The sequence below is a fragment of the Ochlerotatus camptorhynchus genome, unplaced genomic scaffold (genome assembly GCF_037179485.1).
Source record: "Ochlerotatus camptorhynchus isolate MF236.1 unplaced genomic scaffold, CSIRO-AGI_Acam_v1.1 ptg000247l, whole genome shotgun sequence".
Classification (NCBI taxonomy): domain Eukaryota; kingdom Metazoa; phylum Arthropoda; class Insecta; order Diptera; family Culicidae; genus Ochlerotatus; species Ochlerotatus camptorhynchus.
The window spans coordinates 830687-856791 of NW_027040737.1; the positions used below are offsets into that span (position 1 = coordinate 830687).

Sequence of the window (26105 nt, forward strand, 5' to 3'; positions counted from 1 at the left end):
TTCATTAAAATTTCTGAGATTCTAAAAATGTATCACACTTTTTTGAAGGTCGCGTGCTAAGTACTAGTACTAAAAGTACTAAAACGCGTTCTTTATCATCATTATGAAAAACAGGGGGTTGTACGCAATGGGGACGTACAAAATACGTGTTCATATATAATAAATCTTATTTGTCAACTGCAGCAAGAGCTTGTGTTTTGTGTAGGAATAGGAATTTGAGCGGGGTTATCTCTGTTTAAACACTTTAGTATGACGCGCTTGACAGAGATGGCCCACAGCGACTCACGAAGAGCTACTGATTCCGATCAATAGCTGTGCGGCTTTTTCCACCTTCTATGGATGCTCATGTGAGCTGCAGCTCGCTGCTTGCAGGCAGCCTTTCGTTGTGTACTTGAGAACACCACACTCACCACGCGGTGACACCAACAATCAATACGAAACTATCGATTTTAAATTGGCTCACTACTTGACTAGCCTATTGGTCCCAAGCAAATCGATTAACGTTCCCCATTCTAGTCGAAATTCCAGTACTACAATATGTTTGTTTTGATTCGTTATGAAAGTTTGACAGATAAAATGAGGGGTTAGTGGATTTTCCTATGTTTCGAGGGGTGCATCGATTAGCTTGGGACCGAAGATAGTACCAGAGCTGAGCCACAAAGTTAAGTACGTTTCTTCGGGACCTTCTGGTCTTAGAGTTACCTCTATGGTGACACCGTGTAACCATGGACCCAAAGGGTAAGGACCTCCTTCAAGCGATTTTTTTTGGTTCACCTAGCTGTTTTTTTAGTGTACCTGGTGCACCCGGTACTAGAGCAAAAGACAGCAATTTGTACCAGAACAGGTGTCAAAAGTGACACAGACAGCACAACTGCCAGCAAAAGCGCCAGCAAAAAAAAAAGCGCGGTACCCGCTGCCGTGGCAGTCAGATTGAGGTGTGTCATATCCCTTAGCACGGCATCTGGCAGAGTGGCTAGTGAATTTTAATTTTGAAATTCCCGGTTTTCCCGGTTCCTCAGAATATTCCCGGTTATTAATATGCAATTCTTCAAAAACGTGACCAAATGGAAATTAGTGAGATCGTTGTTTGTTTAATCTTTTCTAAGGCCCCGTAAACGAAGCAAGAAATCAACTCGCCCTACATTAAAACTCGATGTTCACAAGGTGTATTGCGCAAATACAATTTTTATTTTGAAAAACTAACTGAAATATACAATACTGGACATCGTGATTTGATTTTCTCAACAACAATAGATTAGTTTGTGTAAAAAGGTGTTTAAACTCCAGGGCAATTTTGGAACTGTTTAATCTTTTCGAATATCTGGATCTCCCTCGGTACCCTTTACCTGGAGAATTCCGGTACTATGAAAACTTTAAATAACTCCACATTTGAAAGACTTATAGAAATACTGGAGCGCTGAAAACTGCAAGAGATCTCAAAACTCCAGAAGCTTCTGACACTTCAGCAACCTCAGAACTTCTGAGCAGGCTAAGGAATTCCAGTACAGATGGATCTAGATTTTGGCAACACAAAAAAATCTGAAAAATCTAAGATTATATTTTTTAAATAATGCTACATTTGATGAAATTATATACTGGGGAGTATTTATAAATGATATTACGTCATTTTTAGGTTTTTTTTATTTGTTTATGTGGCCAAAATCGAGACCCAAAGGTATTCGATTTTGGCAACACGATTTTTTTTTAGATAATCATAAATGGCTTTTTTCCAAAAAATTTCAACACTCCACTTAGGATTGATTCTTATTGTTAAGCCATTTTAGCACTCAATTGTGACATGTCAAAAAAATCTCAACTTTGACAACATAGATGAAGCAGACATGTTGCCAAAATCGAGATCCATCTGTACTCTGAGAACTTTCAAAACAGAATTTCAAGATCTTCTTGGTGACCTGAAACCCTCGGAACGCTTTTAAACTCCAAGAAATTCTAGTGCTCTATAACTGCAAGAATTCTCAGAACTGCCAGGATGTGCTGGAGCTCCAATGAATCTTAGAAGTCTTTGGAAAATTCTAGAAATTATAATATGTACTGTAAGATCTTTCAAAATTTAAATCACTACATGACTTATAGCAGCGTTTCTCAATCTTTGGGTCGCGACCCACTGGTGGGTCGTGGGCTGTGATTTGGTGGGTCACAGAAACTCAGGAAACTTGGTCTTGTGTTTTCGAAATTGAGTTAATAAGCTAGAAAAAATGGCTTAAATTTCGAGACAAACCGTGCAGTGCTTTCTCAAAAACGTAGTTGTTGTCGATGTACATTAATTCTTTTAAGATTAAGTTTAATTTGTTTATTGAATCCTGTCTTAAATTACTTAGTTCCTACACTCAATAATGTCTACAGAGATGATTCTTACACCAAATGATCACACATCTACGACAGAAGTGAACTATATGTTGGGATGAAGAGGGAACGAGGTGGGGCGCGAACTAGTTCTTGCCATACATTAGCCTAATGTTGAACTATGTTTAAAGTTGTCATTCATACGTGAATAATGTAAATCTAGTTTTAACCACACAGCAGGGCGTTAGGAATTCCAACGTACACCACAAACCAGTGTACCTTTTGTTAAAATACAATTTCCAATTTGTAAGAGGGCATATAGGATGGTAGGCACGTTGCTTTTCCAACGCGAGGTTACACACACACTGACACCGCAGAGGCAGCCGATGTGCCACTCGGTACATAAGAAGAGAGAAGTATATAATAGAAGTAGTCAGGACCGTTTATGAGTCGCTAGTAGAACAGGACCATGAAATGTAATACACTCAATGTAAGCATAACAATGTATCTGATATCTGATAAATACCTTTTGATAATAGAGAATATTAGTTGTAGGAAATATTCCTAACTGCGTTCTCATTCTGAAGTGGTCATATTGATGACAGACTATTTGCGGGTAAAAGGAGAGCTTATCTCAGGAGGTGCAGATTCGCCTCTGAGAATTCTCATTGGATCAGGTGGTGATTTTCCCACTGAGTCTAAGTCAGAATAATTTCTGATAAACCACTGCTGCCCTCAGGTGGTGAATCTTCCCACTGAGTTTAAATATAACACCTTTTCCTACTTAGTATCGTCCATTATCGAACCGTCCGGACACAGGGGCTCCATATCGGTCTTGTGGTCGTCCACCGCTGCTGCCACCTCCCATGAATTGACTCTGCCTCGATGGATCCATGAAGGGGCTGGCGCTCATTTGCGGGGCTTTCCTCTCGTTATAGGTACGATCGTACCGATCCTGTCCGTTATCCATTCGCCAGCCATCGTTTCCCATACCAGCCGGTGCCATACTCATCTGCGGTGGTCCAGCATTCCATGGTCCGCTGCTGCTACCGCCACCGCCACCACTGCTACCGGACCGATCAGGGTAGCGTTGATCCATCGGATCCATATAACGGGACTTTGGTGCCGATCCATTGCGATCGCGATCATCCCGTGGACCACCGCTTCCACGATAGTCAGTTCGCTTCCGGGAATCCGTATAGCGACTCTCCATCGAAGGCATCGACGGGCGATCCAAATCCCGCTTGCTGTAGTCGTCCATTACGCCACCTCCGCCGTTGCGCTTGAAACTGTCCCGTCGGTAGTCATCCACCGGGCCCGAGCGTGATTTGAATTCGTCACGGGACTTGTAGTCTTCCCGTTTCGATGGCGGGTAGTCATCCAGGCGTTTCTTTTCAACAGCCGAATAGGAACCGCGACTGCAAATGAAAATCAGTTGAATGAATAAATCTAGATGTGAAAAAGCACAAAAACTTACACCGAAGTGGAAATAGATGGTGGTGGAGGTGCCTCGAATAGTCGGTCCGATCCCGACGAGCGTTTCCGATCGTCATCGTAGTGATCCGTTGAGGCTGCTGGGCGCTTCAGGTTCCGTTTCGCCTCTGAATATACGTTTCCAAAAGGAAGACAGAAAGAAACAATGTGGAAAAGAGAAGATGAATTAGCCTATCTGGAAGTGAAAGATGAGGTCGGCTTTTCGTGAAGCGAAGCTCAGTTCGCTGACAAAGTTCTCATTAAATACGCGCGCATCGAAGATTGCAAGAAGAGATAAATTGGAAAACTAATCGATTTTTCGCATCAGACACAATGTTCAAAAAATTGTTGGCTTTGACTATCGAAACAAAACAAAAGTGCCCGAATTCCCGCGAGAAGGTAACAAAATATTTCCCAAGCCATGAGTTGCACAATAACTGCTGCATCTGCTATTCTGTTGAGCGCACGAACAGGATGAAATGGCTGCTACTTGCCAGGAACATTGGACTTGAAGTTCATCGTTGCCGTTTTTCTTCTGATTTGGATGGATTCGTGTTTCTATCGCGGTTGAATCATCTCGGGCTGCCTCTCTATCTCAAGTTTAGTTTCTGCTCTATAACGGATGTCCGAATCTACTAAACAGGTACTCTCTGCATATTGGATTTTCCGGTTTAGAAGACAACAGATCCAATCGAATTCCAAAGACATTTCAAAATGTCTAAATGTTCAGTGTTGACTGTTTGGACTCGACGTTGCAGCAGATGATGATGGTCCTGGGAATGCTGCTTGCTGAGCTGCAGTCGGGTTGTCGTCTTCAGCATCATCACGGGAAGTTACGCTAGGAAGTCACTTCGACTTGTGAATCACCGTGGAAACGCCAATTAACAGGATTCTTAAGCTTGTACGGGGAAATATTTTGTCACTTATAAGCTACAGCTTCTCGATCTTCTAAGAAAAACTACATCAACAGGTTGCCCAAAATAACTTAGCAATGCAAAGCACGCCCTTCTGCGCGAGCTTGCAGGAGCGATGGTGGTTTTGTTTTGGTAATTGTGACGTTGTGAAACAAAAAAAGGAGAAGTATCCGAGCCACGGTGGAGTGAACGCGTGTTTTGGATTCGGAGACAAATTACCCCGTTTCAGGCCGAAATCGCTCTACTCCAGCCGGGAAATCGACTCTCAGCCGTGTCGCGAGTGCCAGTACGACAACTTTTGTGTACCGCGAGTGAAAGCCGGCCCCGTGGCTGCGGAAAAAGAAACACTGTTCTAGTAGTTCAGGATCCGGTAAACACCCGCCGTCCTGACTGCGGTGGCTCAGCCAAAAGAGCCAGTCTGCAGGACGAAGCAGGCAGTTTCAGAGGTGAGTTTGCCTGGGCAGAAAACACTACGGTGACTGCAGGAGATGCCTACGGCGAGTAGTCCGGTGATTCGTCACCATCCCCCCCCCCCACTAAGTGTTAAGGACAGCTGCCAAGCAGTCGAAGAAGCAAACCGCTCAGCAGAACCGCCGCCATACCGTCGGTCGGCCCCACCGAACATCAGCAGCAACGGCGAGGAGGAGGACAAAGGACAGATAAGTAAATAATAGACGGCTAAAATTGATTCCTTCTTGTTGTTTTGTTGTTTCACCCAAATCCGAACGACTTTAAGGGAAGTACCCTTGCTCGAGGCTGCCCCGCCGGGGTAAAATCGGGCCAGCTATAGGCTGGCAAATAAGCCAAAGCTTACAAACGTTTCGTGAGACCGGATGGAATTCAACATTGAAATCTGTGTTAGGGAAATCGCTTTCCGCAGACAATCGGTGATAATTTGAAATATCATAACAACAATTGCACATTTGTGCTTTTTTCAGTAGTGACATTTTTCAAAATTATATAGTCTTAAATTTTAGGTTTAAGATGATGCGTAGCCATATTTCTGATCGATTGGTGATAAAATTATTGAAATTGGTCCAGGGGCAGCTGAGTTATTAACGTTCAAAATCTTTCATAATTTTGTTACATGTTCCATTTTCGGTTTTCACAAAGTGTAGTGTATCACCCAAGGCTGTATTACGTAGTCAGAACCACGTTGGCTGCTTCTGAACATGTTCCGGCTACTCCCGGGGAAGTGGCCAAGGCAGTGGTTCAAGACCAACATCCTCATGCGACACATCAAATTACATGATAATTCAAAAAATAGATCAATGATGGCCATATTAAGTACTCAAGAACACGTTGACCAGATCTGGACATGTTCCGGTTACCCTCGGGAAAGTGGCCACATGCTTCTTGAACCTGCACCGTCATGCAGCACATCAAAGTACGTGAGAATCCAAAAATAAGATGTGGCCATGTCATAGAGGTAACTCTAAAACTAGTAGGTCCCGAAGAAACGTGCTCAACTTTTTGGCTCAGCTTTGGTACTCTCTTCGGTCCCAAGCTAATCGATGCACCCCTCGAAACATAGGAAAATCCATGAACCCTTCATTTTATCTGTCAAACTTTCATAGCTAATCAAAACAAACAGAGTGTAGTACTAGAATTTCGACTAGAATGGGATACGTTAATCGATTTGCTTGGGACCAATGGGCTAGTCAAGTAGTGAGCCAATTTAAAATCGTTAGTTTCCATCGGTTGGCCATATTAAGTACTCAGGACAGCATTGACCAAATCCGGGCATGTTACTGGTACCCCAGGCAAGTGGCCAGATTCTCCTTGAATCTACATCGTCATGCGATACATCAAATTACATTAGAATTCAAAAATAATATCTATGGTGTCATATTAATTACTCAGGACCATGTTGGACAGATCCGGACATGTACCAGGTACCCCGGGGAAGTGGCCAGACTCTTCTACGCCACATCAAATTTCATGAGCAATCAAAAATAAGATCATTGGTGGCCATATTATGAACTTGGCAGATTGTCACTTGGCAACGTTGGTCAGATCCTGACATTTTAAGGGTACTCCCGGGGAGTTTCATAAATTTCCTGAAGATCTCTGAACTCTTCTAAAGTTCTTTTGAATTCTCTGAAATTCTCGGAACTTATTCAAGGTACCCGCAATTTTCATGAACTTAATTTCCCTTGGATTACGGTTAACGACTTGTAGTCAATTTTATTTTTTTATACGAAAGTTAGAAGATATTGAGAGGTAAGCACATATCATCGGTAAGAGACGTGTGTGTGTGTGAGAAAATTTGCGATAAAACCTAAGGACACCGGTGGGATTCGAACCCACAATTCCCATTCAGTACACGGGTGCATTGCCAATTATACAACGGTGGATCTATGGTCTACGGATGTATTTGGCGAATGACATTTGAGTTTCGAATCCTTTTCCCTCCCTAGTGTTTTTGCGCAAGCGTTCTCTAATGTACACCAATCGTCTATTTTCCTTATGTTTTCAGAACTTACCCTTGAAATTCATTAAACTTAATTATCGAAGATTTATACTTTCCTGAAGTTCTCGGAACTTCTTGAAGATTCTCGCCATTTCCAGAAGTTAATGGGAATGTTCTTAAGATCTCGAAATTATTCGGTAGTACTCTGAAGTTCTTGGAACTTACTTGAAGTTCTTGGGACTTGCCTAAATGTATAGGGACTGTCCTAAATATCTCTGAACTTCCCTAAAGATCACGGAACTTCCCTTAAAATCTCTCTCGGATCTTTATACATTCTCGAAGTTCTCGTTTGTACATTCTCGAAGTTTGTACTTTCTTGAAGCTCTCGTAACTCAGATTATGTATAGAAACGGGTATGTTTCTCGTAATTAAACAACCCAATTTGTTAGTTCTGTGTCAAAAAGTGAAATAATTGTCTTGCTTTCAATTCCAATTTTGAAATCGAGTTGAAAAAAATGCTCTGAAAACGAATCCTTTTCCAAGGGGCAAGACAGCTCCTAATCATGAGCAATTTCAGAGATGATTTTGAGGCACCTCGAGTAACTCACATTGCTCAGCGAGCAAGATCACTGTCATTTGCTTTCTCACTTTTCGCATCACAGCAACATATGGAGGTGCGAAGTCGAAAAGCTGCTGTCTAGCAAAACAACAACAAATCGGGGACCTCCGGCCTACAGTCAAAAAGCGTTCTGGCTGCTGTGTCAACTAGACTAACCAGCTACCTAAGTATCTCGCCCATTTCCAGTCTGCTGGAACAGCTCTGGATTGTCGTGGAATTTCCACAAAACATTCGCAGTATTGGCGCTGTCTACCTGCCGACTGCAGGATCATCCGTGAGCATCTGAGTGGTGCGGAGAAACACGAAATGGTTGACATAAAGAATCCAACTGGTGCTGTCAAAAAGAATCCAACGATCTAGAGCTGCTAAAAGTGATACTTTTCTCATACAATCCCCGTCGGCAGAGAAAGTATTGTGGTCAATGTTTAAAATATTGTCATTTCGGCATTTTTTTACTAATATTCTTCAACAAAAAACTTGCTTAAATACTCGGATGTAAACAATGTAACGAACGAACGAACCTGCACGAACTGCTGAAGGAAGAATGCAAACAAACTTTATAAGAGTCATGTGGGTAGGTGCACTCCCAACACCATGTACACGTTATTTATGGAACAAAGGGTGAACTTTCGACAGCATGTATATGCAAATTGTGAGCAGTGCATTAGCAAAACAATTTGTGATATCGGAAAATTTTCAAGTTGTTTCCTGCTGACTTGCAAAGCAAAAACGGCTGTGTTCGCAGTACCCAGGTGAGCATCATCGTTAGGTCTCGATTGAGTCCCCGCTCTCGCGCACTACTATTTGTCGACTACAACCAAACTGGTTTACAGTGGCGCTTTACCGACAGCGGCACACCATTCATTGACCCACTGCTATTGCATATGCTGGTGGTTTGCTGTACTCTTTTGGACGGATTTAACTTCCACGGGTTAAACACTTTTCCCAACCGAAACGGACGTTTACTAGATCTTGTCCCGGCAAATGATTTCGCATTACCGGCCACTGATTAGTCTAGATGCTGACCATCCCGCTCTCGCCGTGTCATTCAGTTTACCAACTCCGATTTCAAATAGAAAAATCTACATTCTCTCAATTCTCAATTCGTTAAAAACATCGGCTACAGAAACATTTCCTGCCGTCTTTGTCATATTAGATGCTAGATTGTTGCGTCTTCCATCGAAAATATCAAAAATATTCGGAAATATCTTAACACGGCCGTGACGATCCAAAGAGAAATTCGATGAAGCGAATCGATCAATGCAGAAAGAGCCTATTGAAAAGTGATGCGAGGATTTTATTTTGTTTACAAACAAGACTGACGCCTAATATATCGACAGTGAGCATGCATAAGGGCGTAAACGCGATGATCGATTCTCTTCGTCGATTTTCTCTTTTGTTAATAACTTGCTTTTGATAGCCAATACAACCTGTTAAGCGCCCATTACACATATTAATATATTGACAATAAATTGACATACTGACAATATTATTGAAAAGGTGATATTGAAGACGATGATTGATGACAAGTATTGTCGAAAAGCTGATTTCAATTTCACTTTGTCAATATTGACAAAAATCCGTCAATTTCGCCATCAATATCATCGATATACAAATATTGACAACATTAATGGCAATACGTTAGAAGTCTTTTTACCTTAATGTATTGAAGTCAATATTACTTGTCTCAATTTCCCCACACAAGCAACATGAATCAGCGAAAGAAAGTGTGTTTAGAGTTCATGTTTGCATTCGGGTCCAAACAGAAACGATTGCTGAACCTGTATGTATTGAATATACTAGCTACACTCGAGCTACACACTGAATTCGGTAAATTTTGCCGGGTTTTTGAACAGCTGAAAAAATTGGAAAAATTTCAAATGACCGTTACTCGAAGGAAATCAATAAAATCGACAAATTGGTTTTGTATCGTTCAAAAGGGGTTAACTAGGTCTGACCATTTTCGGTATAAATTTCCAATTTTTTTTTTAATTTTTCACTGATTTTTAAACTTTTCCCGAACAGTTCCGTAGTTCAAAAATTACCAAACAGCGGAGTCCTGGTTTAGTGGATATACATACATAGAAACCAACTTTCACCCAACATTTACTTATACTTGCTCATTTCAAATTAATTTCATTTTTTTTCAAATACCATATTGGTATACCAAATGTAGCTTTTTGACAGTACACAGAAAATACACAGGACATATACTTCCAAATTGATCGAATTTAATCAAATCGATTGTCGAGTGCGTGGAATTACTACACGTGTGGAATACCCCACGTTAACGGTACGCAGTTCCCCAAATAGAAACTACCATGCTGATGTGTTGGTAAACATTAATAAATGAAAATCATGCATATAATAATTAATGTAGGTATAATTAATAGGTATGTGAAACGCTGATAGTATTTATTTTTTTTTAAAGTAAAAAAATGCTTATGCTTGTGATTTTGTTGAAAATATACATCCATATAAACGAAGCCTGGGTGATTGGTGACTGTAAAAAGATACATTTTTTATTCAGTTTGAAATCGATTGCATATCACACACGAAAATTTAAACAAATGGCAACACTGCATGCGCGAAGGTGCTTTGTGAGTTAGTCGATCTTAATGACGTACGTTCTCCCTCCTCTCGGGTAGGGGAAGAATATTGACAAAGTGAAATGAAAATCAGTTGTTCAACAATACTCGTCATCAATCCATCGCCATCAATATTACCTCTTCAATAATATTGTCAGTATGTCAATTTACTGTCAATATATTGAACCGTGTAACGAGCGCTTTAGCGTATTGTCATTAATGTTGTCAATATTTATGTATTGATAATATTGTAAGGAAAATTGACAATACGATGTTTGTCAATATATTGACATGTGTAATGGGCGCTTTACAACTCTGCATTGAACAGATTCTAGAAAATTGTTTCGCTTAGCTGTAGCAATGCAAAGAGAAAATCGTTGTAGAGAATCGATCATCTCGTATACGCCCGTATGCATGCTCACTGTAATGAAGTAAGTAAGCCGAGGAGTAAACAGACAGTAAATCGATGAACGTCGATTTAATGTTGAGGTACATTGAGTTACTCGCGAGTTACTCGCAGCAAAAACGGAACTCAGAGTAAAGTTGTCTCACCCCTTGTCCCTTTCAAATGATAACCACCACAGATGATAACTGATAAAAATTTCAAAATTGAAGAACCGAAATTCCTCACCAGCGAGTGTGACCGAGTAATGTTTTGACCATCTTTTCCAATACACAGTGAAACTCTCCTCTATCGTCATGCCACTGCTATCATCATATGGTTCACTGCCTACTCATCGTGGTCGTCATCGTCGCATAACAACGCGGATGCGCCACATTGGCGCGACCGAATTGACCATCTATGGCCATACGCTCGGCGCGATGGAATCCTGCCCTCGTCTCACTATACAGCCACACGGACACGGGCCCGATTGATGCGGGTTGAACCTGCTCCATTTTGCACCGGTCAGTCAGTGGACGGACGCATACATTCCGCATTTGGCCATCATCATCAGAACAACTCCGGAACAGGTTTCCTCCGAAAGAAAGGCGCAACCCCGGCAAAGCAAGCCATGATAATGCAGAAAGCGATGGCTCCAGGCCGGGCAGTGCGCGCGATAATGATGATGTCCTTTTAAGGGATGAAACCATTGTTCCATCGGCGGCGGCTGCTTGGATGATAACTGGATCTCTGTTTTTGTTGCTCTTGAACGACGATTATAATCGCGGTCCGATCGCTGCTGCTCTTTTTCGATTATTATTGTCGTCGCTGGCGATCCCTATCGGAGTATGTGTACAGTCAGTGGCCACACGGACGTCATAGGGAAATTCCTTCGCAGAGCAGCAAAACGATCGTCGAAACAATGCTGAAAACAACACAAGAACGGGCGCTCGTACAGGGGCCAAGATACCGTTAAATTGGCTTACAAAATTTATAAATAAATAAATTATATATGGACACATGGAGCTTGGGCTCCGAACTTCGATGCTCGGGAGGCTGTGTTCACGTACGGTTGTGGAAAGGCGGGGAGGGCAAGCGGGGAACCCTTCATGTTTTTATCGCGAGCCGTCCATCGTGCGCTCTTCACTGTCAGGGCCACGGCCTACTACGGGAGACGAAAGACGAAGAAGTATGGCAGCGGTTTTCTCTCGTTCGCGGCTTATAGGCTATCTCTCGGGGCTAATGGCATGGCGGCGGCTGTTGGTACGACTTGAAATTGCTTGTCGGGTGAGTATTTAGTTTGCTATAAAAATAAATCTTCCGAGGTCTTCAATGTGGCCCTAGCCTAGGCGAGCAGCTTGGTGGATTTCCATCATTGGACCCCTATCAAATGGATGCAACCGGATCCCGGAGGTTTCCATGATTGATTGTTCAATTTAGATTGGGTTTTAGTGGCGAAATTGTGCGATTCATCATCTATGCTGTCGGGCGAGAGGAATTTCGCTATTAACGTCAGCTGGGGGGAACATTGTACATTATCCGCCCGCTCATCCGATACTCGCTAAGACGGACCCCGTTAATCTGTAAAATTTTCAGATTTAAAAGTATAAACACGCGGTACGAATACATTGTGCTGTCAATTTTCAGATTTGTGCTGTAAGTCTGTTTGTTTTGATTTTTTAGTATGGATTTGACGGACGGATTAGCGAGTCAAACCCCGATAGTCTGGCCACCGACAAACCGACATGAAATTTAAACTTAACTCTTGATCGAGAATTCATAACGATCCCATCTGTCAACACCATAGAAATGTTTTATATAGATGAAAATAATTTCTGGATCAACAATAGAAAGGGCCCATCAGCATTTGTAAACAAACCGTTCCAAAGCCCTTTCCTCACAAAGCGAAGGCCATCCATGCAAACCCAGACCATCATCGAATAGGGGAAACTTCCCCCTACACGATGATGGTATTGGTTTGTGAGGGCGGCCTTCGTTTTGTGAGGAAAAGGCTTTGGAACGGTTTGTTTACAAATGTTGATGAGCCCTTTTCTATTGTTGATCTAGATAAATATTTTCCGCGGCAGATATCAGTTTTGCGCTTTTATCAGAAATTTCTTTGTAACTTGATCATTCATGTAGGTTTGTCGGTGGTCTGGCCATGATTATGGTTATGGGAGGATACTGTAAATTGATGTTCCCTGAAAGTCAAGGCTTGTCTAAGGTGCTTCCCTTCTGTTATTGGAACTGCCGTAAAGTTTCCGAAATTAAAACCCGCCATCTTGAAAAAAAAAGGCTTGGCGGTGCAGATTTCAAATTTTGCATGGCAAGGTATGGGAGAGAAGCTTTAAAATGATTATAGTTTTCAAATGAAATACTTTAAATTAATTTGAGTATTGCTGTGGGGGAAGAAAAGTTGAAATCTACCACTTTCATAAAATGTTTTGAAAAATTTCGAATATTTAATATACCTAATACTTCTATTGAGTAGCGCTCGAGTTTTCTTCTTCTACCGTACAATCACCGTACCTCACCGTGCAAAATGTTAAAATCTGCTTCATCAAACTTTTTTTCCAAGATGACGACTTTTAGAGGCCTACAGCCGCCACTGGATCAATCGAACCATGCTTCCGCTTTAAATTCTATGATTTAGAAGATTCGCTCACCGTCAGGGTTCACAATGCCTGTCAAATGATGATCTTCTTATTCGAACCATCCATTCGCTCAGTACAGTGCATTAGAATCACCACAACCACCACCGACGGAAGACGGAACCTATCTATCTGGCGTGCTAAATTAATTTGATTTATCTCGCTAATCGTCAACATTAGGAAGGAGCCGAAAAAAAAAACACAAAACTGTCGTTCCCGTTTTTCTCGGAAATTTCGTTACACATTTCACAGCAGACTTCTCCCGGCTCTCGGCCACGAGCAACAACAATGAATCAAAAATAGGTGGCCAACAAGTGGTGGACCACACGGACGCCGGCGCTGATTTCCTTCCCGAATTCGGCATGACAAATTGCCGACAACGCAAGAAGACCACACAAATCACGTCAACTAGACGGCTAGAAATCGTCCAACGTGGTGGAAAATTCCAAATGCCTTTGCGTGTGCGGTAACAAATTTAGGAGAAAATTGGCAAATGTTTTGACACATGCTCTCAGTACCTGTCAAATGCGACAGCCAGCACGTGCACGCATAACTGAACACACGCACGGCATATTCGAATCGAATCAGAATCAAAGCAATCGAAAACACAGATGACGTTGCGGAGGAGAGTCTTCTTTTTCTTCGCAATCACGCAAAGTCCCACTCTCGCCGCTAGTCGATAAACATATTTGACCGACAAGCGAAAAATGAAAACAGCCCATAAATAAAGACAACGCGTTATGTGTTTATGATTTTAGCTTGGACTGCCACACACACCGGATTTTGCCTCGATCTAGTTGTTCTATTTTGGACTGACTCGCTGCTGCCGATGCTATACTGCCTGTAATCGCATATCAGTCCCATGTGGATTTTCGTCAATTTAAAGCACGGGACTGACATCGAATGTTTCCACTATGAGATTTCACAAATTTGACAGTACCCTCAACTGGTCTATAAATTCATGACCCATAACAAACTTGAACAATACATACGAACTTTGCGGCTGTATTGCATATTCTACAGCTGTCGCATACACCGCATGTGTTTGTTTTGCGTTGGTTGTAAGTGTGTGGCGTGTGGGTGAAAAAAAGCAGACAACAGAAAAATGCTGGCTTAGCAGCCCCTAGATTTAAAGATAACAACACTATACACTATCAATAGGCATCTACTTTCATATTATGTGATAAAACAACGGACTTTGATAATGAAAAAATGTGAAAACAACATCAAGCCGGTTTGTCCCATCAAGCAAAGTAATCGCATATAGACTGTTCCAGAAAGTATAAGCACACCTTATTTTAACGGTCGGTCACTTTGAATATAATGAAATATTTCAACATGTTTTGGCTGCGTCCTTTTGTTTGCTCATTTCTGAATGACATAGCATCAAAAAAGTGCTCAGTGTTGTGTTTCCTTTCAAAATGCGTGGTCTTACTCCGGAACAACGAAAAAGTATCGTGCACAAATGGTGCACTGTGAGCGGACTCTCCTTGAGAAAATTGGCCATGGAAGAGGGTGTAAGCGTCGGAGTAAGACGTTTGAAGATTGGGTGTATAATAATGGACGACGAAACGTACGTGAAACTAGATTACAAAACGCTTCCCGGACCACAATTCTATACTGTAAGCGAAGGCAAGGACATCCCCGAAACGGAGAAGGCAATTTTTGCCGAAAAATTTGGTAAGAAGGTTATGGTTTGGCAGGCAATATGCGAGTGTGGTAAAACATCTAGTCCGTACATCACAACGGAGACGATGAACACTCAGAAATACGTTAAGGAATGTCTCCAGAAGCGATTGTTGCCGATGATCAGGCAGCACGGAGGTCAAGTAGTATTTTGGCCTGATTTGGCGTCATGTCATTACGCAAAGGACACGTTAGAATGGTACAAAAGTCAAAATGTATGTTTCGTGCCGAAAGACATGAATCCGCCGAACTGCCCGGAGGCACGGCCAATTGAGACTTTTAGGGCTCTAACCAAAGCAAAGCTTCGAAAATTAATAAAACCAGCGGACGACATCCAAAAATTCAAAAAAGATTGGCCAAAAGTGGCCAAAATGGTGGGAAGTACCACTGTGCAGAAGCTAATGGGTCATGTTCGAGGAAAAGTTAGGAGTCTTGGCTATGATTAAATATGTTGATTAAACGAGAGTAAAATATCATTTGAAATACAAATACAAATATGATTTGCCAAATAAAATTATTAAAACTTTAAAAAAACATGACTTTGAAAGTGTGCTTATACTTTCTGGAACAGTCTATATAAGTTATATCCTGAAATTCAATCGTCACTTGACAAATCATTTACATTGATTCCGTGAATTCATTTGCATTCATTTGCCTATAACTTTTTTCATCAACAGAAACCCGTATATTGATGTATCAAGCTTTTGTAGGTTTTGATATTAACTACAACTTTTTTCAATAACCTTGTCAATAGCTCAAATCCGTACCTCTTATGCATGATGAACCAGAACAAACAGCACCCACCCGAGGGGGGCGACTCTATCTAAGATGCAGAAAATTTTTTGCTTTGCTGTTATGAGATGCACTCGCATTTAATAGACAGAAACACAATGGATTATGATTTTGAAGATTTCCTGCAAAAAGGTGAAGAACGATGCGAGTAGATGGGTTTAGATGCAAGAGATGAAAAAAGATTTTTCGTAGATTGATTCGCTAATGTGAGATTTTTCGACCATTTAAAATCGAGATTTAGATGTATAATTACATTCACTGAAAAGTAATAACAAGTTTTGCCCGCTCTAGTTCGTTTATGGTATGTTCCAGCTACATTTTGTTACAGTTGATCAACTATACTGAACTGTTACAAAATATTACGAATAGAAGTTGTTAACTTGTTCAACGCTTACGTGTTTTAATTAAGGTTATGTTTTTACAATTGGTACAAACAGAAGAAAACGCTTTTGTTTGAAACGGAGTTCCGTGCCATGATGTCGATGTCATCGGCGAAGCCAAGAAGCTGGATGGACTTCCTGAAGATCGTGCCACTTGTGTTTATCCCAGCTCTTCTGATCACACCTTCTAACGCGATCCTGAATAGCAGACACGAAAGTCCATCACCTTGCCGTAACCCCCTTCGAGATTCAAAGGGACTCGAGAGTGTCCCCGATACTCGAACAACGCACATCACTCGATCCATCGTCGCCTTGACCAATCGTGGCAGTTTATCCGGAAATCCGTACTCGTGCAGAATCTGCCATAGCTGATCTCGATCGATTGTGTCGCATGCGGATTTGAAATCGATGAACAGATGACGTGTGGCTACGTTGTATTCGCGGCATTTCTGCAGAACCTGCCGAATCGCGAAAATCTGGTCCGTGGTAGCGCGGGCACCCATGAATCCCGCCTGGTATTGCCCCATGAACTCTCTTGCAAATGGCGACAGGCGGTGGCATAGAATTTGGGAGAGTATCTTGTAGGTGGCGCTCAGCAGTGATGATCGCGCGGTAGTTGCAGCAATCCAACTTATCGCCCTTTTTGTAGATTGGGCATACGACACCTTCCATCCACTCCTCCGGTAATATCTCCTCCTCCCAAATCTTCGCCCAAACCCAATGCAGCACTCTAGCCAGTGCTTTACCACCGTATTTTAATAGCTTACTTGGTAGTTGATCTATACCAGTTGCTTTGTTGTTCTTCAGCCGACCGATCTCCTCCTCAACTTCTTGCAGAGCAGGGTCTGTTGCCGTGCCACCTTCGTTTTCTGCTGCTCCACCGTTGAGGTACTCGTCATAGTACTGCTTCCACCTCTCAATCACCTCACACATGTTCGTGAGAAGGTTACCGTCCAAGTCCTTGCACATTTTAGCCTTGCGGCACGTAGCCTTTGCGCGAACTATTTAGCTTCTCATAGAACTTCCGTGTGTCGTTTACGCGGTACAGATTTTCGCTTCGAAAAACCGAGTTTTGTCTGTTCCGCGCTTGTCTGTATCGCTCCACATTCAATCTCGTGCGATGTTGCAGCATTCTCGCCCGCGCTGCATTCTTCTCCTCTAATGACAGTTTGCATTCGCCGTCAAACCAGTCATTTCTTCGGTCCGGGATCGCAGTACCTAGTGCCGCTGCAGCAGTTTTACCTATGGCGGAACGGATGTCTCTCCAGCCATCTTCAAGAGAAGCTGCGTTTGCAACTCTCCCGTGGGTAGTGCAACTTCCAGCTGCTGCGCGTAGTCCTGGGCAACTCCGGCGTCCCGTAATTGCTCAATGTTAGGTCGTGGCGTTCGACTTCGACGTGTGTTATGCACCGTTGACCACAACAAGCGAATTTGTGAATTAGTCCTACCACGGATTCCTCAGAAGACAGTCAGCTCACCTCACATCTTATAGCCTGTCTGAAGCAGCACATTATTCCGCGTAAGACTCTGCGTTCACCTTGGCGTTCACACATTCGGAAAACTGCGTATACCAAAATTAGGGAACTCACTACTGTGCTGAGAATTGCCAACATGGATAACAACACCCCACTCAATCGATCGCACATTCCAAAAATCACCGATTATGATATGAAGAAAATGTTCCTTCAAGAAATCTAATCGCTCTAAATTTTGGTGAAACTATCATTCCTTCCGGATGCATGATACCCTCCAGCTCCATAATCACAATCGTTACCAAGAGCTTAAACCCAATCATATTTCCTATCGTTCGGACTCTATCTATCTAGAGGGCAGCTGACTGTGGACTTATGTCCAGAAGGTCAATTCTTAAGCTAAAAAAATTTAGTAGCCATAGATATCATCAAGCTGGAGCTGCACGTTGTGATACTGCGCTGTTATTTATCACCTGATTGCTTCTATGACGGCAGCTGCTGCTGCAGGTACACCGGCAATTCCATCATCCAGCATAGAAAGTTGCACCAACGTTTCGCAAATCTTGGCAAATTCCGAGGCAAATTCATCGCGCAGCCTGTCGCGCAACTTAAGTTCCGTTTCTCGGAACGCGTACTTGTCGAGCTCCCGGTATTATCTTCTCGGAAAAGAAAAACTAAACATTTAAGCTGTAAGAATACCGGGTTCCAAGCATGTAGTTTTTCACAAACAAAGTCAGTCCGATGACTGGCACAGCGCGGCACACTTGAGGCACATTGAGAAAAAAAAAGTTGGTGTATATAATAAGGGTGTAGAGTGACCACCCCGTGTATTTTGGTTTTAATGATAAGTTTTATAGTTTGTTTATAATAGAATATCATTGGTATGCTGACCAAAATAGTAATTTAAATAAAATAATTGTATTGGTTTGTTATAAACCAGTGTTACGATTTATTTTAATAACTAACCAAATTTTCCACTTACAACTTTTTAGTTCAGTGATTGTTTAGTTTTGCACTAAGAACCTCGCAAATAACGCCGTTCGTGACCGACGAGGTTCAAGTAGATTCCGGTGGAGATTTACGATGATGCCAACGAAAGTTCTTGTAATTTTTCCCGACGTTCTCGACGAAGCAGGTTCCGGATGCTTCCAACGCAAGTTCTAGTGGATTTTTCTGACGTTCTAGACAAAGGAAGTTCCAGTCAATTCCTGTGGGGATTTCGGATGCTTCCAACTAAGGGTCCAGCGGAGTTTTTCTGACATTCTCGATGGAGGCGGTTCCACAGTTGATTTTGCTGTAGTAAGTCTTATTTTTTTTTCCTTGGTTTGTTTTTCGTCGATCTTGTTTTCCGTGCTGAGCACCAATGCTACCGACGCGCCAGGAAGCCAGCTCCCACACCTGGACCCTACCTATCGACCCATCAACTCATGAACTGGGGACCAACGGCTTTACTTCCTTCCGAAGGAAGGCGTGATCAGAGATGTTATGCCTCAGAACATCCCGGTGGCGCCGACTGGGATTGAACCCAGGCCTGCTGGGGTGAGAGGTAATCACGCTTACCACTACACCACCGGTGCCGCTTAAGTCTTAAATTTGATATACAATCAAACTTTTATTCTGTCTGTACCACTAGTCATAACCAGACATGTTTGAATTACTATCTAGAAACCTTTAGGATGAGCCCAGACAGGCACCAAAGCGACGAGTAAAACAAGAGAAGATTGTGAAAAAGATTCCAAGATATCTCAAATCCAGGCCAGTGACTACGATTTTTCAAATATGTACTCGAAAATTGCCCTTCGTAACTTCGACTACCATTTTATCAACACCTACTTTTCCATATGGGACTGTTATGCGATTATGGGCAGTGTCGATTGGAAGGAGTTAGTCTAACAAGTGTCGCGTCACGTCTTCTACCCTACTGCGGTGGATGATGATAATTCGCACACAAGCTAATGTGACGAACAAAAAAAAAACGATTGCCGAATGAAATTAGCATGTCAGATGTCAAAGCAAGCGCGGAAGAAATTTTATGGCGAATGTTTGTTGTGTTGATCGTCGTGTCGGGAGGATTCACCAACCAAGGGTAACCGTTTGCCGTCGTCAGTTTGAGTTATGGCCGGCAGATATTGGCTATTAGAGGATCGAGATTTGTTTTCGGTGTTGGGGAAATGGACGTGGATTAATTTTTATGAAAACGTTTATGTTCCTGGTATGGTTGTTGAGGATTAGAAGAAGTATACGGAAGTAATCAGTGGATTTTATCTGCTGCTAAAGCTGTGGTAAGTTTAGTATATTTGAACATAAACCGATTCGGCTCCGTTAAGTTTGAGCGCTGAGTGCAGTAGTAAGCTTTGCAATTTACAACCATTCCCACACATTGCACGACTTCCATTAGCTTCTGTCAGGGGGATAAGCCAGGATGATTGACAAGCCTGAGAAAGGAAAATTACTCGGATGACCAGAAATCCACCGCAAAGAAAGCGATGAAGGAGAGATGAAAGAATCCGTATTTATATGGCTCTTTTCCCCAATCACAGTTATGACAGTAAGTAATAGCACCGCAGTTCCTGTGAGTGATTCGAGAGCTTGCAGCGTGTCTCATCTTTCATCTTTAAGCGCAGAGTAATCAGGCTACCGCTAGTTCACGAAAGGATTAAAAAGTTGAGCAGCAATAAATCTTTCACGCTTCAACGGAGAATCAATCCGCTTACGACTATGACGGAGTGGAGCCTACATCTTGAAGGCAGTCCTAGTATATAGGTAGGTACCTACATATCTCACTGCGTCAAAGGTGAGCTTGGCTGTCTGCGCGCTGCAATGAGCAACAGTTGGCAAATATCGAATCCGAAGCATAGTAGGCTGGCCGTAATGAGAATCCCACACGTTTCCGCTGGCTTGCTGCGATGTCCACGCTTTTATGCGTCGTCATCGTCGTGTGCGATTTTAGCATATTTCGGTCGTATTTCTCGCCTCTGCTCGGGAAATAAGGTGGCAGCAACTTGATTTCTACCACATACCTACGATCGCGGCGGATTAGAATCGGAAACAGGTGGTGTTGAAAAATGAATCCGATCCCGTGGGTGAGCCGAGTCCTAAGTTCGATAATTTATCGGATTAGTGCGAGGTTGGAATTCCACCGATGATGATGCGCTATGAATGCTTCCGGTTAGATGACTTGAAGATTTTTCAATCACCGTCACCGAAAGTTCTAAACAAAACGATATTTATAAACAGTCTAGACTGTTGCTCTTGCCCAATTCAGCGAGCGAACGGTTCCGTTTTCGTGCTTGAAGCAAAATATAATTAATTTTCTTAGCGCAATGCAATGCCGGATCTCTTGAAAAAACAACTCGGCTGAGCCCCAGCGAAAAAGAACTCGTGCCAAGGCAAGAGGGTGCCATGCACTTTGTAGGTGGCGCTTGGCGGCGTGATTGGGCGGATCAAGCTTCTACAAGCTTTACTGTGACGATCATGACAAATATATTTTAAATGTTTATCATTGGAACGGGTATTGTATTTTGTATTTCTAACTGGACTGGACTCAAATGTACGCAATTGCTAATAAAAGTGCACTTTTACGTTGTATCGCCTCGATAATCGAAAAAAATGCACACAATTAAATCACAGACAAAGAGCGTGTGCCGTGTTTGTTATGTTTTGTTTTTGTTGTCATTTCACGGCTGGTAACATACTCACCACTATGTCTTCGTGAATAATTTTAAATTGTAAATTTTGCGCGTTATTGGTAAACGAGATGCTATACCCAATTTGTACTTTGCTCAAAATTGTCCTTTGCTCGCTTTCTACTTTCTATTTACCATTTTCATACTACCGTACTATAACGCAACTATCAACTCTATACTTTCATCTCGTCATCTATCATACAAATTATCCACTTTAAGTTTGACATTTGACGTTAACCATCTCCAACTACGAAAATAATCTATTGCTAAGACTTTTGTTGATTATTCTGCAAAGAATTTCAAGAATGCATTATTAGGTTTGTTAAGCTTCTTTTACAGGCAAGGGAATGATTCTAAACAATGAGATAGTTCTGAAGGAATTCTGTAAACAATTCTTAGATTTAAGGTTGAAAAAATTTACCTTCGTGGTGGTAAATCGAAGAAAAAGCTTTTTATTGAATATTTCTGGTGTAAAAATATCATCAAGGGTGTGGCATGGAGGGACTAATTAACATGAATAACTCTGGTGGAAAAATTCAAACACGCTAAAAATTTGAAGGTGCACATTTAACTGAAAATTTCTTGTGGAAAGTTCGCAACACTGTGGTGAATGTAGAAGCAAGGTTTATTCATTTTCTGGTGCATAATTTGCATCGTTCTGATGAATGCAAGCTTCATTGAAAATTTATGGTCAAACGTCAGTGACAATTTTGCTTTATTGAAAATTTCTGGTGCAAACTTGGTGGTTTGGTAAATGAAGGCACAAGCTTTATTTAAAATTAAGCTATATTGAAAATTTCTGGTGGAAAATTTGCACCGTTCTGGTGAACGGATGGGAAAGCTTTTCGGAAAAAATTTGGTCTTAAATTTGCATCTTTCTGCTGAATAGAGAAACAAACTTTAATAATAATTTCTGGTGTGAAATTTGCACCATTCTGATGATTGGAGGGAAGTTGCTTTACTGGAAATTTATGATGAAAAATCTGAAAATAGGCGCAAGCTTTATTTGGTGGAAAACCTGCAACATTCTGATGATGAGAGAAGCCAGCTATATGTCTGAAAATGTCTGGTGGTGTCCACACAGTGGTGACAGACAGACAGACAGACAGACAGACAGACAGACAGACAGACAGACAGACAGACAGACAGACAGACAGACAGACAGACAGACAGACAGACAGACAGACAGACAGACAGACAGACAGACAGACAGACAGACAGACAGACAGACAGACAGACAGACAGACAGACAGACAGACAGACAGACAGACAGACAGACAGACAGACAGACAGACAGACAGACAGACAGACAGACAGACAGACAGACAGACAGACAGACAGACAGACAGACAGACAGACAGACAGACAGACAGACAGACAGACAGACAGACAGACAGACAGACAGACAGACAGACAGACAGACAGACAGACAGACAGACAGACAGACAGACAGACAGACAGACAGACAGACAGACAGACAGACAGACAGACAGACAGACAGACAGACAGACAGACAGACAGACAGACAGACAGACAGACAGACAGACAGACAGACAGACAGACAGACAGACAGACAGACAGACAGACAGACAGACAGACAGACAGACAGACAGACAGACAGACAGACAGACAGACAGACAGACAGACAGACAGACAGACAGACAGACAGACAGACAGACAGACAGACAGACAGACAGACAGACAGACAGACAGACAGACAGACAGACAGACAGACAGACAGACAGACAGACAGACAGACAGACAGACAGACAGACAGACAGACAGACAGACAGACAGACAGACAGACAGACAGACAGACAGACAGACAGACAGACAGACAGACAGACAGACAGACAGACAGACAGACAGACAGACAGACAGACAGACAGACAGACAGACAGACAGACAGACAGACAGACAGACAGACAGACAGACAGACAGACAGACAGACAGACAGACAGACAGACAGACAGACAGACAGACAGACAGACAGACAGACAGACAGACAGACAGACAGACAGACAGACAGACAGACAGACAGACAGACAGACAGACAGACAGACAGACAGACAGACAGACAGACAGACAGACAGACAGACAGACAGACAGACAGACAGACAGACAGACAGACAGACAGACAGACAGACAGACAGACAGACAGACAGACAGACAGACAGACAGACAGACAGACAGACAGACAGACAGACAGACAGACAGACAGACAGACAGACAGACAGACAGACAGACAGACAGACAGACAGACAGACAGACAGACAGACAGACAGACAGACAGACAGACAGACAGACAGACAGACAGACAGACAGACAGACAGACAGACAGACAGACAGACAGACAGACAGACAGACAGACAGACAGACAGACAGACAGACAGACAGACAGACAGACAGACAGACAGACAGACAGACAGACAGACAGACAGACAGACAGACAGACAGACAGACAGACAGACAGACAGACAGACAGACAGACAGACAGACAGACAGACAGACAGACAGACAGACAGACAGACAGACAGACAGACAGACAGACAGACAGACAGACAGACAGACAGACAGACAGACAGACAGACAGACAGACAGACAGACAGACAGACAGACAGACAGACAGACAGACAGACAGACAGACAGACAGACAGACAGACAGACAGACAGACAGACAGACAGACAGACAGACAGACAGACAGACAGACAGACAGACAGACAGACAGACAGACAGACAGACAGACAGACAGACAGACAGACAGACAGACAGACAGACAGACAGACAGACAGACAGACAGACAGACAGACAGACAGACAGACAGACAGACAGACAGACAGACAGACAGACAGACAGACAGACAGACAGACAGACAGACAGACAGACAGACAGACAGACAGACAGACAGACAGACAGACAGACAGACAGACAGACAGACAGACAGACAGACAGACAGACAGACAGACAGACAGACAGACAGGATTGCTCCCGCGGATTTACTTGACCGTGTTGCGTAGCACGAAGAGGCGGGAAGTCCTCCACTCTGAATGCCGACGTATTGTCCATCTTTCGTCCTGGTTGGTTTCTTGTGGACGCCTGCTTTCGGATCCGCTTGAAATCTTTGCGTTTGGGGCACTGTTTGTCGGACCCTTGATGAGCGCCACCACAGTTGGCGCATTTGGCCGTTTCCGACTCATCGACATCCCATGTCGGAAGAGACATGGTTTTTGGCGCATTTGCCACAGCGTTTCGGTGCATTTTCATGCAGCAGTTTCGGGTGCCGTGCCCAAAATACAGGTAACGTTGACACTGGTTGACGTCGTGACGGCCGCCACGGTATGGATCCCAGCGGACAATGATGGAATTGATGGAGCGGATGGCCTTCAACGCATTGAGCGTCACCGTTCCCTTCTGGAAATGCACCAGGAAAAGGCAATCCGGATACTTCCTGTCGTTCTCGTCCCTCCTTGTCATCCGATAGACGGCAGTTGAGGCTAGCTTGTAGCGGTCCTTGATTTCCGCTTCGATTAACTTCGAGTCAAAACTAGGTAAACCTCGGATGACCACTTTGAATGGCTTCTCGCCTGGGATAGCGTGAGTGAAGAAATCCGCCTTAGACTTCTTCAGGTATGATGTGGCCAGCTCGTATTCCACTTTCGTGCGGAGCATCACCTTAGTTCCGATTCTACTGAGTTTGAACTCAGCTTTAATTAATGCCCATGGACGCGAAGCTAGCGATGAGCGTGTTTAGAGGTGCATTTTTCACTACCAACGTTTGCCGCATTTGGGCTGGCATTTTCGGTTTCATCAGCGATACCGAAATCGCCGATATCGCTGACGTTTGTCGCGGTAACATCGTCGCGACCAATTGTGCCATCGGACTGGCCTCGATTCTTCTTCCTCTTTTTACTGCGCTTTTCAGTCAGTTGGGTATTCCCATCGATGGGAAGAACAGCAAACCTGTTCGCTGTAGGTACACCCGAGTTTCCTTCACCAGGGTCCTGTTCCTTCACCGGGCTTTGCGAGCGATGCTTCCCCATTTCGGGGCACGCACACAAAAAAACCGCGAAAGAGAGAGCGCGAATACTACCACAAAGAACATTCCGAATCCAGAAGGCAAACCAGAGAATGCCTTGAACAGTAGGGCAACCCTGGTGGGTGGACAGCACCATCCACCACGCACTTTAGAGTACTCCCTATCCCCAGATTAAATGCACCATAGAAAAAAAAATTGCGCCTCCTTAACAAGATTCCTGTGCACGCTAGTGTGTGTAACGTAATCAGAAGGAAATTATTCAAATCACTTCAAATGCTCTTTACCTCATGTGGGCTGCAGCTCGTTGCCTGCAGGTAGCGTTTCGTTGTGTATTGGAGAACACCACCACTCACCACGTGGTAATTGAATAAACACCGTTTGGTGAGACCGGATGGAATTCAACTTTGAAATCTGTGTTAGGGAAATCGCTTTACGGTGATAATTTCAATTATCATAGCAACAGTTGCACATTCGTGCAATTTTCAAAAGTGACATTTTGGAAAATGATACAGTCTTGAATTAAACAGATGCGTAGGAATATTTCTGATCGATTGGTGATAAAGTTATTGAAATTGGTCCAGGGACAGCTGAGTTATTAACGTTCAAAATCTTTCATAATTTTGTTACGTGTTCCATTTTTGGCTTTCACAAAGTGTACCCCCATATAGAAATCCAAACGTAGTCCACAGACGTAGTCCTACGTCAAAA

General features: G+C 42.9%; 2 protein-coding genes across 5 annotated transcripts in view; one reads left to right on the plus strand and one right to left on the minus strand.

The window, feature by feature from the left end:
- The window catches only part of LOC135704757 (interference hedgehog-like), a 202133-nt gene that overhangs the window by 94651 nt on the left and 81377 nt on the right, over positions 1-26105 (plus strand). The window lies entirely within an intron of this gene.
- LOC135704742 (uncharacterized) lies at positions 2434-17135 on the minus strand. The gene is made up of 4 exons (XM_065226222.1): positions 16970-17135; positions 3782-3905; positions 3079-3722; positions 2434-2583 (listed from the first exon to the last, which is right to left on the minus strand). Exons 1-3 carry the CDS (start codon positions 17133-17135, stop codon positions 3089-3091), a joined length of 924 nt encoding a protein of 307 aa, XP_065082294.1. The 3' UTR covers positions 2434-2583; positions 3079-3088.